Source organism: Setaria viridis, chromosome 3 (genome assembly GCF_005286985.2).
Source record: "Setaria viridis chromosome 3, Setaria_viridis_v4.0, whole genome shotgun sequence".
NCBI lineage: Eukaryota > Viridiplantae > Streptophyta > Magnoliopsida > Poales > Poaceae > Setaria > Setaria viridis.
Genome location: NC_048265.2, coordinates 24,524,230 through 24,542,062, shown reverse-complemented (window position 1 = coordinate 24,542,062; position 17,833 = coordinate 24,524,230). Strand labels below are relative to the sequence as shown.

Below are 17,833 nucleotides of genomic sequence, written 5' to 3'. Positions count from 1 at the left end.
AGATTCTCCAACTAGCCTAGCTCTATACAAACATCAACCAAACAAAGACTTGTTGCATCTAGGGAGCCTGGCCAGTTGGAGCCAGCATCTATGAAATGAGCTAGGCTCGACCGGTCCTTAAACCAATCACGCCCCAAGGATATGTAATACTCGGGTGTGGCAGGTTGCAGGCACAGATCAATAGCGAGAACACTACTATATAAAGAAGAAGATGGATAACAAAATAACACGTCATGTGCCTATTCCTCCTAACAAGGATGGCTAGAGGAAGAAAACGACGACGGGCTTGATGTGCATCCGAAAGCAAATAATGTTGATTATTTTTATTGCGGGACAATTGTACAGAATGGAAAGACTTGTTTTAGGAAGGGGCAACGCTTATCTGTTGTACAGAGAAAATGTATCAGAGAGAGAGACCACTGGGGGGAGGGGGGGTGGAGGGGAGAGTATGTATCTGTTGTAGAGAGATTGCTCAGCTTCGGTAGATGTTGATTCCATATTTCCATGTTTGAATATCTAAACAGTTTTTTGAGTTCGATTCCAAGAAACAAATTCCATATTTAGCCAAATAAAAAAATTGGACTTGAATCACTTTCTAGCCAATTCAAATTCCTTCTGAAATCTGAAATGGAATCTAATTGATGGAATGCCTTCCAATTCTTAGGATCCAAACGGACCCTTAATAAGATTCTGTGACGTGCTATTCAGGGATCTCGATAAGGATCCAGATTGGCAGAGTGCGCCGGTGCTAATTTTGCATCGTACTTCCTACATTTCAAATTATATGTTGTTTTGGTCTTTTAGATTTATAGATTTTGCTACGTGTATAAACAAAATGTATCTAGATACATAACAAAACTATGATATTTTGGACGGAGGGAGTAATAGGCTAGCCGAATTGCCATACCATGCGTGTAGCGAAAAATAATTTCCTGTTAGTTGCTGATGTGATAATGGAAGCAGCTTGTGTGGATCGTCCCATATTCACACGCCATGTGCTTTGCCTCTACCATGAGTAGTCCCATTTCACTTGGGCTTCAGTACGTCATCTACTGCCAATCAATACAACGGCGTCAGGAAGAAGAGTTAGTATTAACACTAAGTAGCCCATGCATTCAAACTTTATTGACCTGTCGAAATTAAACATCTGAGCATTCATCTTTGTTGACCTATACAAGTATGCCCAAAGGCATAATCCTGAAATGAACTATGTTATCTGATGGAACTCGTCATGTTTCATTTCTTGGCCTACTTATGACAAGAAAATAGTTGGAATCTGAACTTGATTCCAACCATTTTCCTGTTGCCATACAGTTACCAGACTGCCACTACCTACCATAGCTGATCCCTAAGTATCACGGTTCATGCTACTGGAACTGTTTTTGAATCCACCACAGCAATGTTTAACACGACGACATAATTATGTTCATTCTAAAGAAGACAGGTTCATCACTTCATCCTACAGATTGCTTCAGCAAACAAAGACCCACAATCTGCCATGTTGTTGGTGTGCTCAGCTTGCTTTCCAATGCCCACATGCCACAGCAACAAGCCTTGTTTTGCGGAGGTATGCAGCTAATCATCCTTTCAAACCAGAAATAAGAATGGAGGGTTTCTTCATTGGTGTGCCATCAGTACTTAAAACACATTCAGATGATAACCTCTAACTGGCCAAATCACATTGTATCCCTGGAGTGATAAAATGCACGGAATTAAATGTTTTTATATAAAAAGCAGTAGTACTAGACGGTCAAAACCCTCAAGGAAAATTATGATTTTCTTAAAAAAGAAAAAGGAATAGAAACATACCACGTTGGCACTTAGCAGAGTGACACTCCATTAAAAACTTCAGTCTGATACAGGCCTTAGCCCATCTCTCAATCTGCTAGAGAGGTTCTGCAAGGTGCTCAAGCTTCTTTCAATTCGATCCTCAATAAATGCGAGTCCCCTCTCAAGTTTTAACACACTTATATGCATGATGCGAACATTAACTTCTGCAAGTTTTGCAAAAGCACGTAGCAACATGTAATAATCAGCATGTGCAACATAAATAAAGCCACCACTTAGTCTCCTCCTATAACGAAGATAAACATCTGATTTCCTCAGTTTCCTAGGTGGCATATAATGAAATCCATGATCTTGCATCTCTGACTTGAGGATTTGCATTGCATCATGACCTGAAGATGAAGAAATACAACTTGCTTCAACAAATGTTCCATCTCGGTAGCGCTTGTTCACTCCATTTGTAATTGTTGTTTCTCCAATACCTTGAGGCTGGGATTTCACATGCTCTTTTGGATTGTCATTCTGCAAAGCAATATCATAAACATCTAAATATTTCATAGCCAGGAACAAAATTTGTGCAAGACAACTAGAATGATGCTATCAAAACAACTAATCAGCCATAAAATCAACATGAAGACCCCACCCGTAACAAAATGTCAAGGTTCAAGGTCAAACTCAATCTGTAGACTGCATTGACTACTATAGATTTTCTAGAAATTCATATGATAGCAAGTTTTGATTGATACAACCTGCTCAATCTGTAGACTGCGTTGACTACTATAGATTTTCTAGAAATTCATATGATAGCAAGTTTTGATTGATACAACCTGGGATGTGCTGCACTGCGTATTAAGTCATTAATACAGTTTACATAGAGAAAGAACTTCTCCAGAATATGGAAAGGGAAAGAATTAATCTGTAATGGGCACAGTCTTCAAGTTACATACTATGATATTTTTGGCACCTCATGCAAAACGAAAATAGGTGACAACATTGTCAAGCAAAGTGCAATACCTCTCTAGCTTTGTACATATCCCAGAAGATCTCTGTTAGATGCTCCTCTTCAGTTGAACATGTAATCCCAGTAAAAATAACTTCCTTGCAGTATTTGAGATAAGATCGGAGGTCACTTGAGTAGTCTGTAAAATTAGAAAACATCAAGTCAAGCGTCCTGCCATTAAGAGGTACCCCCACTAGCCACAAAAGTGTAAGCTAAGACCTGAGAAATCAATCAATTATAACTTTATCAAAGATATAAATGCAAGTATCTAGACTGTTACACATAATGATGCCGGTACTAAATAATCTTTTCATAATATCATACTCCCATAATTCTTGATCGATTAAATAAAAATGATTTCACACGGTCAGCTATAACATCTTATTAACTTTGGAAAGTTAAAACCTCATCTTTCTGTAACTGGCAGAAACTACAGAAAAATCTATCACTTCCAATTTCAGTGCTGAAACGAAGTTACTCGACGCCATCTATAGAAAAAGGAAAAAGGAAAACTTGACTTAATTGAAGCACATGCCAAAGTGGTCCAATATTCGCCATCAGTTTACCCCGTATGTGTTTGGAAGCACAGGTTGATGATAATTGTACTACATTAAGGCATTACCAGAGGAGCGACAATCGAGTAGTGAGAAACTTGTGCGTTGTTTGTAAAGATTTGAAACACAGAATGATGCACAGGAACCCACATGTGCTAGTCTTGTTTTACCCAACATTATCTTTTCACTTCCAAGCAGAAGGATAACGAGACCTTAAAATCCATGAAATACATAAACGACCATTTGTACTTAATTTAGTATAGCATATTGAATATAGACTAACTATTGTCAGCATAAGCATGACACAAACTAACACATGTGAAGAAAAGCTAATGTGGACAAAAGGCAAAGAGCCAAAAGCCATTCAAATTTTACCATGCTGCAACATTGATTTTATCATAGGCAGCTGCAATTGCACACAATAGTTCTCTCATGCCAAACTCCTCGCTGTTACTGTCATCAAGCTTCTTGAAAGTTGGTGAATTTGCAGCAGGATCAGATACAACTGCGTTTCTCTCTTCCCCACAAATATTCTGCAAATAATCATAACTTCAGTCCATTTGCATTTATCAAAGAACTTAAATAACATAAGGAAAGGGAATCTATGTGGCAAACTCACCTCCCATATCCCTTGACCATTGACGTTATACAGAACCCGTAGAGTCACTACTAGTATAGCCATCACACAAACCCGTGTAGGGACTCTAATAGGATTACTGGATAACCATAGTTCTGCAGGCAATGCCCACTCATAAATTCAGCGTGTGTGGGGAAGCTTATCTACAGGCAGTGACAAGTCCTTCAAGCAAGGTTGAGCTATTGCATAGAAGTTAACTGAAGGAAGCCTCAAGCCTACTCTTTGTGCTATGGATCCAGCAGCAGCTTCCAGTTGCCATGCTCCAATAACTTGCACTGGCCTGAACAGCTGCCTTGCATCCAAAGGGCAGCCTTGCAGTTGCAGCGAGCTCCCAAGGAGCTTGTCTACTTCAGTAAACACTGCCAGATAAGGGATCTTCCCTTCCATTGCCCACCTGTAAATGTCAGTAGGTAGGATGGCTTCACGGGCAATATGACAGGCCAAGAAACAAACTGCAAGTGTTGAGTAAATGGGCAGCAACGTCCTCAGTGAGCGCAGAAAGGCAAACTCAACCCTGCGCCTGTCCTTTTGTAGTGGAAACATATCATCATCCGATTCAAACTTCACCTCGTCAGGTTTATTGTTATCTGCAAACAAGAGAAAGATTCATGTGGAGTTTGTTCTGTTCTTCCGATGGCAATACCTAAACAAGGGCGATTTACGGCTCACCTCCACCGCCAGAACCCTTCTCTCTCACCGCGGCCTCGTGTTCCGCGATCACCTGGCGCGCCCACAAATCGTCGAACACCTTGGATGCAGCGATCCAACGCACCCAATGGTGCTGGCGACGCCACACACGAGCGCGCCCGCCCGGTGCCGCTCCACCAGCACCTCCAGCTGCCGCTGCAGGATGACCTGGAGGCCCCGCACGTAGAGCCAGCGCACCCGCGCCGCCAAATCCTCGGGCTCCCCCCACGCCCCGGCGTCGGGCGCGAAGTCCCGCGGCTCGCTCGGCTCCACGAAGTCGTCGAACGCGGCGGCGGCGGGCGCGCGGGCGGGGCCGGGCGTTGCGTGAGGGGTCCTTGGGTAGGGCGCGGGGGTGTGGGTGCGACCTTGGGGGTGTGCTGGGTGGTGACACGGCGGACGGTGATGTTGCCGGTGGCTTGGAGGTCGTGGGGGTCGGCGGCGGTTGCCTGCGTGGTGTGGACAGCATAGCACGTGCGGCACGTGAACAAGCCGTCGTCGCCGGCGTCGTCGGCCGTGTAGTTGTCGCCCTTTTCGCAGGACGGGCACACCAGGTGGATCCTTCCGCCGCCGCCGTAGGGGTCGGGGGAGGCGCCGCCCGGGCTGTAGTCCATGGCTCAAAGGTTCTGTGCCTCGGTGCTAGGGATGGCAGGGTGCGAAACGCCGATATCGCACCCGCGGGTCGGGCGCGGGTCTACTTTTTCTCACCCACGGTGACCCGCGGGCCCCGCAATGAACGAATGTTTAAAATTTCCGTCTAGAGCCTCGTATGTATACAAACTACTCAATCCATCAAGTAAACCTAACTCATATAACCATAGTCCTAGGTATATTATGAGTTGCGTCCATCCTTTCAATCTTATTAGTTCGCACTCTCATTGATTTTGTTAGTGTTAATGTAGTTGACTACTTACTTTTGAGTTGCTCTCGTTAATAATTTCTATCGCGGTACTAAGTATTGATTGTTTCTATGACTTATTTTCGATTATTTGTTGCTTAGATGATAATTTGGGTACTAAAACATTGTTGTTTAGTTCATAACTTCATAGAATCTATTGTGTTGTTAACAGACTCGCGGGTGACCCGAAACCGTGCGCGACCCGCGGGTGCGGGGACGGGCGTGACCAAATGTCGCGGTTCTTGTCGAGGGTGGTTTTTACTCCACCTGCACCTCATCCCAACCTGTTGCCATCCTTACTCGTTGCCGGTGATACTACTAGACTGTCGTGCATATGTGAATGCTCATCTGGGGCTATAGGCTTAAGTTGGGCCGTGCGCTGGGTCAAGAGGGCTTAGAAAAGTTTGCTAAGTATCCAATCCATTTTGTTCACTTCTCCTCGAACTATTTCACTTCGTGCAATCACAACATACAAGTTAAGTTATACTCCATCCGTCTAAAATTACTTTTTTTTTACTTTTTTATTCATAACTTTTGATATATACTTAGTATATATACTTAGTATATATCTAGATATGTATCTATAAAAACTAAAACGAATATGATGCCCTATGTTATAATAGAATTTTGTGATTATTTTTATAGGTTTGAAATATTTACTAAAAAGTCGATACTTAGAGGTATAAAATAGCATTAAAATAATCGTGGAACATCTTAATCTATTTTTTCGAATGTACAACACCCCCAAAATTTTTCACCCTAATGCATGGAGAAACAAATAAAAAAGATAAATCTCATAGATTGTACTAAGTAGTTTAGCAGAATAAGCTTGTCTTAAATTTTGTTTAACGATTGTTCATATAATAAAATGAACTTTTTCCTTTATATTAAATCAAATGGTCATTCTAACTGTCAAAGGGACATCAAGCATATTTAATATATTTTTTGTTCTAATTAATACATTGATCTCCAAATGGACACCTTTGATAACTATGGGAAACATATATTTTTTTTCTCTTAACATGAATCCTCTCAAATACAACATATCAATCAAATGTGCCAAGTAATCTTTTCAAAAAAAAAGTGCCAAGCAAAACGATTGTTCTATAGGCACATTAGTGAGTGTGAAAATTTTAATGAATGGAGTAGGAAATTTGAAGTGTCTACTCCTTATAGAAAAGGGATGTATATGGAATACATTTCCATTGGTATTTGTCCTATACTCCTACCACTGCACAAAAATTCCTATCTGTTAATATAATATAAATATGGAGTTGGAACTATAAATTAGTTTCCTATGTCAAATCGCCCTCAAATCCCTTCACACCTCTTTGCTGATGGTTGTCAACTTTTATGTTTTCGATGGTAAACATACTAATCATTTATATGTATAAAAGTCTCCGGTAGAAGTTTCTTTTTTAAGTGTGCAACTTTACACACTCCCTTCAATATCATCTGGATTGTTTAATAAGCTTCTACTTACTATGCTCTTTTGTACGGGATATTTAGAAAGGTGACCATTGTATTCAGAATTGCACTTGTATTTCAGATGATAATAAATCTTTAAAGACCGAAACATGCTTCCAAGCTTGGGTCAGAGATTGGGCCACGTCATCAAAAATCATCAGCCGTCCAATCTTATATGTATGGCAGAAACCAGAGTGTAAGTGCGAGCCATCTTCACAATGTTTCAGCCAACATCGTCCTTGTGATTTCTAGCATTTCAACCAGGATGTTACTTTTAATTCCTTTAAATTCCCAATCATTTCTAAATACACGATAATATCTTGAATCTGATCATGCCACGAAGATATGAAGATATGGTTATTTTAAATATTAGAAATGGTGGAAACGAGAAAAAAAAAACCTACTTCTCTTTATGCTAAAAGTACCACTAGCCACATTTTTTTTAAAAAAAAACTGGCCAAAATACTAGGAAGGCGTGCCTAGAAAAGATAAGGTTGACTCTCCTTGTACCACTTTACTGTTTTCTCAAGCTAGAACTTACCCATTTTTTCTCTAATGATAAGGCTCTAATTCTATTTAAGTCTTTATATTTGTGTATGCGTTTTGCATATATGTGATCCCACGGTCTCTCAAATGGACTAATTTTTGCATGCATTTAGGATGCACTCTTTTGGTAAAATCAAATTTCAGAGAATTCATACACTTTTTCTACACCAGCAGAATTCATAGTTGTATTGTATCAGGCCACTCGGAAGAATATGTTCAGTCAGTTCAGACCTGGGAGCAGGGGAAAAAAAACCCCACACGAGCGTCCCAAACCGGCCGGGGAAGGCCCGAAGGCAGCCAGCAGCAATGTCGTCCTCCAACGACGCTCCCCTGAGCCCTCGATCCCAGGTACACCTCCCCTCCTTCCTCTCGCGATCTCACTCCGAATCTCTCTCGATTCGCGGCCTCATCGGGCAATCTTGCGCGCCGGCAGCTAGCTCTCAGCTGCTTCGAGGAGCTCCTCGACTGCGCGGTGGCGGACGTCGCGTCGGAGTGCCACCGCATCACGCGCCTCGGCCTGGACCGCAGCGTCGACGCCGAGGAGGAGGAGCTCCGCGTCTGGGCCACGCGCGCGGCCACTGGGTGCGATCACCACCACCCCGGCGGCGGTGGGGCTGCCGAGGAGGGCGTGGTCGGGGGCGGGAGCAAGGGCGGGGTCGACGTGTTCGGCCAGACGCACCCCGCCATCGCCGCCGACGTCATCGAGTGCATGAACTGCGGCCGCCCCGTCGTCGCCGGCCGCTTCGCCCCGCACCTTGAGAAGTGCATGGGCAAGGTAAATCAATCCCTCCACCGTTGCCGGTCCCTTTGGATCTCGATTTCCTGATAATTTAGTCCATTTTGTTCCAAGCATTCGTTTTAATTAGTGCTTAGGCCGTCGAACTGAGACTGAGAGATAAGGACCGAATTGAGTTTTCCATGGAATTCAATGGATTATCCTGCTGCTGCTCTATGTCATGTAGCTATGCTGATCTGAGTGATGACAGTATGTCTAGTTCTTTGGTTACACTATGGATTTGAGATTAGCAACTAATTTGGATGACAATTGTTATGCTGTTCCATGGGTTTTCATTGTTGGGAGAACAAAGGGTCTTAAAACCCTCCAAATCATGGGGATGATTGCTGCAGGTGATCACTGGAATTGCTTTTGGCCTGTGAGCTGAGACATGGTTGTCAAAAGGATAAAAAAAACTCATTGAGTTCAGTTTTGCAGCTTTTCCAAAGCACAATGGCACAGAGATAAGTAAATAATAGGTGTACTTGTGAAGCCCTTTTGATATAACTTAAATGGTAGGTTTAACCCCTTAAACTACTAAATTGTTACATTCGGCTGTTGACTAAACAAAATCGATTTAGTTCTGTCCTCTGAGCTCTGTATTGTTCTTCTTCATTCTAACTGTAAACCCGAGTTGACTCGACATATCGAGCTTATCTGTAAGGTCATGCACCTTGTTTCTAGCGTTATGCCAATGTGGTTAAGTAGTTGCTTCTGTGGATAGCTGTTGTATACTGATACTGTGGAAATGGCTATGTTGTGCAAACTGTAATTGTATTAACTTCACAGCTAAAAGAAAATCACTTACCACATGACCTCAAACCATTTGATTTCAAGCTATTTTAAATTGGACATTTACCTTTCAGGTGAAAAAGTAATTATGTGAAATTATCTCTACACTTAAATAGGTTAATGATTGGTTGCTCACCTATTTTTACTTGTCATTTATGAAAGTTACAGTCGCCAATTCATACTTTTAGTGAGTATATTTAGTAGTGAAAATTACCAAAAAAAAATAATGGAGTTTCATGATGAATTTACTGATATTATTTTCATGTATCAAATTCTACCAAATATGTGTGTAATGTTGGTCAAAGTTTTTTATTTTGGCTGCACCCATTCTAAAGTGACTTATATTGAGAACAAAAAGAGTGGTATTTGATCTTTGCAGAATCGTCAGTACAAACTGTTTTTTCATGCCATGTAGGAAAAATCATTAGGCCCAACATAAGAAATGTGACAGCCGCATTTAGCGGATCATGGTCAGGCTGTGTTCTCGTTTGTGGAATGGAATGTTAATTAGGCCGGGGGGGGGGGGGGGGTTCAAGTCCTCCTAAAATATTTTGAAACACTATTCCTGTTCCTAAATTTCTGTAAAGAAAGAGAGAATCCTTTTATACCACTATTTTGAATGCCAATCTGTATGACCGTATCAACCTTCAATCTCAGTATTCTTGCTAGCCAGGAACCCAAAACTTTGTAAGGCCTACCCTTCCGTACCATTTCTGTCTAACAGGTGGTGGTAAGCTGTTAGGTAGTAGTGCTGAGAATACAGCCTTGGCTTTTGAAAGGCATGCGCTACATTTGGCACTGACTGAGCTGCTGAATCCAAAGGTATTGTGAGATGGCGCCAAGCAATGCTGCAACATAGCAAATTTTCACAGTCAAAGTTTACTTTTTTGGCTGATGGACAAAATAAAAATGGTATGAGATGGTAGGACTTAACAAAAATGTTAATTGGATAGGAACAGATCTCATTTGTTGGAGCAGGTATGTTTCTCGGCAGAAAACAAATGTGATGACCCCATATCTATTACATAGATTGGCTGATGATTAAGAATTTGATTACATTAATATGTTTTTGTGTTGAAATAAAATTATGATCATTATCAGTGATTTATTCATCAATCTGAAGTTTGGGCACATGTTTCAGTTTTCTTCGTGATAGTTCAGGCTCCAGTATTATGTATTTTTTCTTCTGTTGTTGATGCAAATTGGTCGTGGAATTGTGCTTGATTTTTGGTGCAAATCTATATTATGACATGACAATGTCTAAACAAAAGAAGTACATGTTAAATCACAATAGGCTAATTGAACTCATGGTATTGGAATGGGATGACACTAATTTATGAAGAAGTTGGTACAACTTGGCTTTCTTTGCACTTCATAGGTAAATTTGCATTCTTTATAGCATGCTGAAGGTCTAATATGAATCTTCATAGTAAGTTTTTACCTTATTTTTATGTTGACACCAGGCAAAAACTAACCATATTCCCCTAGCATGCTTCAGCTATAAGGATGATGTCTGAAAAGAAATATATACAAAACTTGATATCTAGCATCTCAAAGTATCCTCATTCAAACCTCAGTATTAGGTTTGAGAAATGATGCTCTTATCTAGCTTTTGAAGGGGGTCATGGACCAATGTTAACATGTAACTAGTTCTCAAACTATTGATAGGGATTTTTCCTTTGCTGCCCCACCCAATCAATGGGTGTCTCTTCTCTCTGTTTTTTTTGGGATTAATTTTGGGAAGCTCTTTAACTGGGTTTCAGTGGCTAGGATGATTCCTTTTCATTTTCCCTTTCTTTGCACTTGGGGATTGACTAACATTCTGGTTTCTCCCTATCTGACCCTTTATGTTTTTCGAACTTGATTAAATCTAGTTTGCTAGTTGGAGAGGTTCATGTAGATGCATCACTCCTATCGTATTTTTATTACTGTCCTAGCATTATGTGTCGTCTCCACCTATTTCTGTTTGGAAGTAGTGTTTCTTGCATAAAAAAGAGCTTATTTTAATATTTATCCTTTAGGGAAAATTACAATGATGTATGTGTCCGTTGATATTTCAGGGGCGGAAAGCTCGAACAAAAGTTACAAGAAGCAGTACAGCTGGGCGGACCAGAAGCAGCAACGGCAGCGCAGCTGCTACATCCTACTCTCCATACTCCAACACAACGAACCCTAACAGGGGGAGCGTCCCTAATGGCGTGACTGATGGTGGTGGCGGCACGGGTGGAGATCACAGCAACCATGCGCCATAGGAGCCCTGACTCAAGGTTGCGCCTCAGCTGCCTCGCTATGGGCCCGTGTGAAGCAGGTTCTGTTGATAAATGTCATCTATGAACCACAAGTACCTCTCCGGTAGTTACAGTCAGTGAAGGTGAGAAGGCCGAATCTCCCGTGCATTAGGCTCGGGACTGTTCGAGTAGATCACCTGCTGTCTTGTTGTTCAGCGGTTTTTTCAACTTTTGTACAGCTTTGACGCTTCTATCAGTTTTCAGTGGTTACAGTTTATTCAGGCAAGCGTTTGACATCCGGTGCCAATCTTTTAGGAGGGCTGCTTAATTTGTCGCAAAACACTGGGTCGTAAACATTCTTTTTTTGGCTGGGCTATACATGGCCGGTGTTGAAGCGGGTGATCGGCGGCGGCACCATTTGTGATGATGCGGACGGTGCTTTGTGATGATGATCACGTGTTCTCTTAACGAAACACGTGCCTAGGCATGTTCATGGAAAAAAAGAGCTTTTTTTTTCCCCTCCAAAAACGGAAGCAGAGACGGTCTCAAACACGACCCCTTTATGAGCTTGGGTTTCTCCTCTGCTACTGGCTGCAACGTCGGTTTGCCTTCGTTGCAGGCCCGCAAACTTTCAACATCTGAGTCACCGCCATGTGGGGTCCACTGCATTTGGACCCACATGGCAATGACTCAAAGGCAGGGAACAATGTTAGAGGATCTCATTCACTCAAGATGAGGTGGTGGCTGGTGCCACTACGGTTGGTCTGACGGGACGGGATGAGACATCCTATTTTTGAATTCTTCTTTTCAAATAATGTTCGATTTATGTGGTACTACTTCCGTATTAAAAGATTTGTCACTGTTGAATTTTGCTCACAACGTTTGACCATTCATCTTATTAAAAAATTATGTAAGTATTATATCTTATTCAAAAAGTTATGTAAGTATTATTTGTTTTATTTGTAACTTATTTTGTTATAAAAAATATTTAAAGTATGACTTATCTTCTCCAATAATTTTTTGAATAAGATCAATGGTCAAACGTTTTAAGGAAAACTCAACAATGATAAATATTGTGCGAAGTGAGTATGATCTATTTCCATGTGATGTGGTTATGGGCCCATGGCATTTATCATTATCATGAACACTATATGTCCCCTGTTTTCCAACAAAATAGACCTGGCTGGGAATTCGCCAACATGAATCAAATATATTACATATAACCTGTACGTACGTTTTGCTGCCATGAGGCGGAGGGATCTGATTCAAAAGCCGACACCAGGGGCATGTCTCAACTTTTCAGTTTGCAGTTTTGCACACCCGCCGCTAGACAGCTAGAGTATCTTTCCGCTTTGAATATGACTTGAACATTCGGCGCGCGACGTGCGCCCTGCCGTTTCAACAATCAAATACAAGAAAGATCATAACTATAAGAATATTTGAGCAGTGCTTGGAAGCACATTAAAAAGATGCCAGCAACCATAATCTTGATATATAACAAAAAACCAAATATCAATGTTCTTACAATTTTGATATCAGTTAAGATTAAAACACAATTACATTAGTTTCTTGTAAACAATGTTAGTTTAATTTAGCCTTGAGGTCACCTTAGGAAACATTCACAAACTAACTTCTTATATAAGCCCGTGGGCCGTGGCCTCTTTACTTGAGTTCCGAGTCCTGATCAGAAGTATTCTAGCTGTTGAGCTGCACCAAACATTCGCTCATCCACAGTTAGCAACATGAATGGGATCTCCATCGCCAGCGCCCTCTCGTTGATCTCTGGCAGCGGCACAGACCTCCACATCGGGAACACACTCACCGGATCCACAAAAACCACAAGATGGACCGCATAAGAACAGTTTGCTGTCAAAAGCAACCAAAACAAGTACCTGATGCTCTCTGTTTGAACTATCATACTGAACTTCTATTCTGTTCTGTAACCTGCATTCTTCCTGAAACAGGAAAATGAGGAATTAGTTTGTACACAAAACTTCACTTCACCTATCATGCACAATGAAAAAAGAATATGCATCTCATTTTCCGAAGGCTCAGCCAACTAAAGTCACCATCAATTCCCAAAATATCACTCTTTAAGCAAACTTACACAACAATTAGAAATAAAAAAATCAATGACATTATGACTTAATGCTCTTTGTTTTCATTTTTTCCAGCGGCTGCCAACCAGAAAAGGCAATTTTATGACAATAGAAAAAGGCAAGCAGTATAACTCATTATTTACATCTAGATTGCCCAATTCATCTAGGATAGTAGGCAGATTTGCAATAAGGCTACATGCTATAAAATCGAAAGGCCTAAACATTGAAGGATGATTAGAAGTTTTCACAACCATCCGAAGCTTCCCTCCAAAAATAGCACTTAGCTCAGAGGCAACAAACCTGAGTTCTAATTAGTGCAAATCAGTTCTTTTGTCAAGCTGTCTTCCAAGCATCAGCAGCAGCAGCAGAAGTAAAAAGCACACCCTCTTAAAAACTTATGCATCACATACACAACTCCTGTCCATGTCGCTAAGCTTTAGCAGTTCATCATGCATTCTATCCATGTCAGAACTTAAAATCTTGAGCATCTTCTGGCCTGTAGATTACTACTAACAAGTGACCATGCTTTAGACTCTAGATTATCAATCATTCTTGCTTTGTTACCTACTTATATAATGCAACAGCTCTAAAGGCCTAAATCACAGTTAACGAAAAGGGAATGGGAACACTGAGGTCCCAGATGCATCAGTTAGAAATTACCATACTATTTTTTCACCATGCAGGAAGCTGGACGACATTGACAGGCTACAAAGAGTCAGCAAGATAATAAAAGCTTCATTTATCAAAGTATTATCTTAAGGAAAACGATTGCATCTTGCTATGCTAAATTACATATCAAAGCAATCTCTAACATGAACTTTCTGCAGCCAGTCCATATATGTCCCTGCTTCACCCATCAGATTTTTTTTTGGGCATGCCCACATATATGACAAAGCAAATTTTTGCTACTTAGAAAGGTGCACTGTGCTGATCCTGGTCCCCAGTCCCCATCTTTAACCATCTATTATTTGTGCATCCAATGCTAAGAAGTTCATTACCACACATTAGATAGAAAGACCGGGAAGAAAGCAAGCATTGGTTGATAAGAATGTATCTGATGGTGGGAGCCAATTTTCTTCATAAACATACATATATTATTTCAATTTGCAAAGCACGATAAGTAGATCTAGCAATACCATATCACAGATCTAGTAATGAAAGATGAAGCTTTTACCCTATGCAGAGCAAAGCAGGAACATCAACACCACATCACACAGCAAACAGGCCCCCTGCAGATAGACTAAACGGCAATAACCATGGTGTCTGTCCAAGCACAGAAGCAACTCAGATGCTAATCACACAGGAAACCTAGACAACCAACTCTTGAGATAAGAAACACTATGCCAAAGGGCAAATAAGGCACCCATGTTCCACAGAGCAAGCAAGGCAACATAATAGGTTCACCAGAAAAACACAGAAAAGGGACAAACTTACCCTGAGAACTTGCTGCTCAAACCCACGAAGATTGCTGCAGGCACAAGAAAAAGAACAAGATGTAATAACTCTGTTTTCCCACTGATGAAAGACACAACAGCTAGCACACAAGCACATGGAAAAGTCAGTCGTCGGACAAACTCACCCTGAGATCCCGCTGAGCCAATCCAAGAAGCTCCCTGCAGGCACAAAGTAGAGTATCAGATGCAGTCAATCAACATCCACGCCACCAGATCAAGGCGAGGAAGGCAACCCACCTTCCTGCAACGATGGGCCTTCCCAAGCCTAGGTCACCGACGCCATTGCCGCTTCTGCACCTGCACCAGGACAGCAAGAACACGCACATCATCCAACGCACGATAAATCCAAAGCAGCAGCAGAAGAGGAAGATGCGGTCAACAGCTGGAGCTTACAGATATGATCCTGTTTGCGACGGAGGAATCAGGCGGGAGGGAGGGATGTGGGGAATCAAAAGCTAGGGTTAGTAGTCGGGGCGAAAGGAAGACGAAAGTGGGGAAAGGACAAGGGACGAGGAGGGTGTCGGTATCTAGGCTCGGCAACGTACCAAGGGTGTCCGAGGTAGTGTTATAGTTGGTGGGGCTCATCGAGATCAGGAACTCGAAGGTAAACGTAGACACACGATTTAGGCAGGTTCGGGCCGCTAAATAGCGTAATACCCTACATCCTGTGTGTTGGTTGGATTGAATTGCTATGGAGGGGATCCCCGCCTCCTTATATTGCCGATGATAGGGTTACAGGTCGGTTGGTTACAAGAATACTAGTCGGATTTGACTAAACGAGTTGTACTCTCTACGAGTACTTTTCCTAATCCTCGACTAATTTTGTCTTACCACGTGGACTATGCCGTCCTGGTGTCGTAGGCCCACCAGAAGATTTGGACAGTCCTAAATATGGGGCTGGACACCGAGACGTTGGTGTTTTATACCAGCAACCTACCGAAGGGTATCCCGAGGTAATAGATTGGTTAGTGGGGGATCGTCGGACCTAGAACTTGAAGGTAAAAGTGAGGACACAAGATATGGATTTATACAGGTTCCGGCCGCTAGCGTAGCATAATACACTACATCCTGTTTGGGGTATTCTATATTGCACCCTGCGCTTAGGTGTTGTTTGGTATTGAGGATTTGGTCCTCTATTGTGGTTCTATGATGTCTTCACCTACTAATCTAGAGACCCCTATCCTCCTTTATATACTCCAAGGGGCATGATTACTGGTTGGTTACAAGGTAGGAGTCCTAATAGGAGTTCGTATTTTTCCTTCCTTGCGAGTACTGGGGATCTATCCCGACAGAGGGGGACTTGTCTCAACCCCGACACGCATCGAAGCCCGGGAGCATGTGCCCTCCCAAGTGGATGGGACTGGCTGTCCTCGCCAACTGCTCCTACGGGATGCCCTCGGCATTAGCAGAGAGGAGGAGGGGGACGCACACGCTTACGAACGCCGTGTGGTGCTACCTGCGAACTATTCCGACGAGGGGCCTGGGCGAATCCAAGGAAGGAGGTGAGTGGCCTACACAGCCTACCCACCCAAGGCATCGAGCGCCTTACCCTCCTCTGTTCCTCGTCGGTACCATCCGCCCTCACTGCCAAATGGGACTACCGCAACCGCGAACCCACCACTCAGCAGCACCAGGCGGCGCACGACCGATGAACAGGCCCAGCGTGCGGCCGCCCCACCTCACACACTGTTCTGACGACGGCGTCGCCGAATCCAAGGATGGGGTGGAGTGGCCTACCCGACCTACCCACCCAAGCCTGAGCGCCTCACCCCCTCTCCTCCTCGCTGGCACCATCAGCAGGCCGAGCCTAGTCACCGCCAAGCGGGACCACTACAGGCACGGACCTACCGCTCAGCGGCACCGGGCGCTACACATGCGTTCTTCACCGCGGCCCCCGCTCCTCCTCCAGCACCAGCTCCACGGCCCCTGTGACAGAACCACCCAAGTTAACATGGCTAAAGCACACTTAAGTCGTCTAACACGCGATCATGTACTTTAAACAAGTCAACTTGGTCGTCTGTCGGATTTCATCCGATAAACCATTTAACTCAGGATCGAGAAAGCAAGACTCACATGATGGTGAGTGGTTACAGAGATTACAACAGTCCATCCAGATTAAACTAGGTGCATTGATTTATTACAACATGAGTTTTGAAATTCAAACATAGTTTGCAGAGTTTTTTCAAGCAGCGAAAATAAATAAGTGGAAGCTAGGCGTCGTCGCATGATGTCATGAAGAAGCTGATCATGACATCAATGATCCCTGTCCTCACTGTCCGAGGAGGGATCCCACTCGACCGCCCAACCCGGAGGAAGTTGGGTAGGCCAAGTGCCACTTGCAGTGAACTCAGAGGTATCAACATCACTTGAAATGATGTGCCATAAGCAAGGCTGAGCAACTACGCTAAATAAGACTTAACCGACGGGTGGTAACTACTTCCACCAACACCTAGACATGCAAGCTTTTTGGCTCTGGGGTTTGTTTTTGCCAAAAGTGACTAGAGTAGGTCCTTACTTTCAATATTTTAGCCACAAGTTCTACTGTTGTTTTACCATTCTAAGTTAGCAACTATACTAAACCAAGCATAGTTTCCAATCAATTAATACAGATAACAAAATTTGATCATCCTCATATTTCATTCTTACTCAGTGTAGCATAGCAATCAAGTAGTCCCAAACTGTGAGAGGCAGACGAATCGATTTGAATTTCTTAAACATGCATGGCAAACCTAATCCGACGACATCCGTGCACCGCGAAGGGTCGCTTCATTTGTCAGCCGTCCCCATCGATTCCCAGACCTGTGTTGGGCTCACTTCCCTTGGTACAAGGCTCCATAGACCCGGCCTCTGCCGTTCTATGACCGCACTTGTCACCACATGCGGCTGCAAGGGAACTCCGTTCTAGAGACAGTGG

The 17,833-nt window shown here is 42.8% G+C and overlaps 1 protein-coding gene, 1 long non-coding RNA gene and 1 pseudogene across 2 annotated transcripts; 1 reads left to right on the top strand and 2 right to left on the bottom strand.

Moving 5' to 3' along the window:
* Positions 1-1,103: 1,103 nt before the first annotated feature.
* On the bottom strand, positions 1,104-5,304 carry LOC117847454 (TATA box-binding protein-associated factor RNA polymerase I subunit B-like; annotated as a pseudogene).
* Positions 5,305-7,776: 2,472 nt separating this feature from the next.
* Positions 7,777-11,662, top strand: LOC117847170 (SAGA-associated factor 11). Its single transcript, XM_034728333.2, has 3 exons — positions 7,777-7,919; positions 8,005-8,346; positions 11,199-11,662. Exons 1-3 carry the CDS (start codon positions 7,878-7,880, stop codon positions 11,388-11,390), a joined length of 576 nt encoding a protein of 191 aa, XP_034584224.1. The 5' UTR covers positions 7,777-7,877; the 3' UTR covers positions 11,391-11,662.
* Positions 11,663-12,836: 1,174 nt separating this feature from the next.
* LOC117847242 (uncharacterized) lies at positions 12,837-15,470 on the bottom strand. Its single transcript, XR_004638558.2, has 5 exons — positions 15,313-15,470; positions 15,157-15,216; positions 15,045-15,078; positions 14,900-14,933; positions 12,837-13,321 (listed from the first exon to the last, which is right to left on the bottom strand). It is a non-coding gene; the product is annotated as an uncharacterized lncRNA (long non-coding RNA).
* Between the last annotated feature and the right edge of the window lie 2,363 nt (positions 15,471-17,833).

Excerpts from the sequence above, each read along its gene's own strand:
- LOC117847170 (XM_034728333.2), top strand. The coding sequence starts at position 7,878 with ATGTCGTCCTCCAACGACGCTCCCCTGAGCCCTCGATCCCAG. Across the intron at positions 7,920-8,004 it reads CCCTGAGCCCTCGATCCCAG|CTAGCTCTCAGCTGCTTCGA; the intron begins GTACACCTCCCC and ends GCGCGCCGGCAG. Across the intron at positions 8,347-11,198 it reads TTGAGAAGTGCATGGGCAAG|GGGCGGAAAGCTCGAACAAA; the intron begins GTAAATCAATCC and ends TTGATATTTCAG.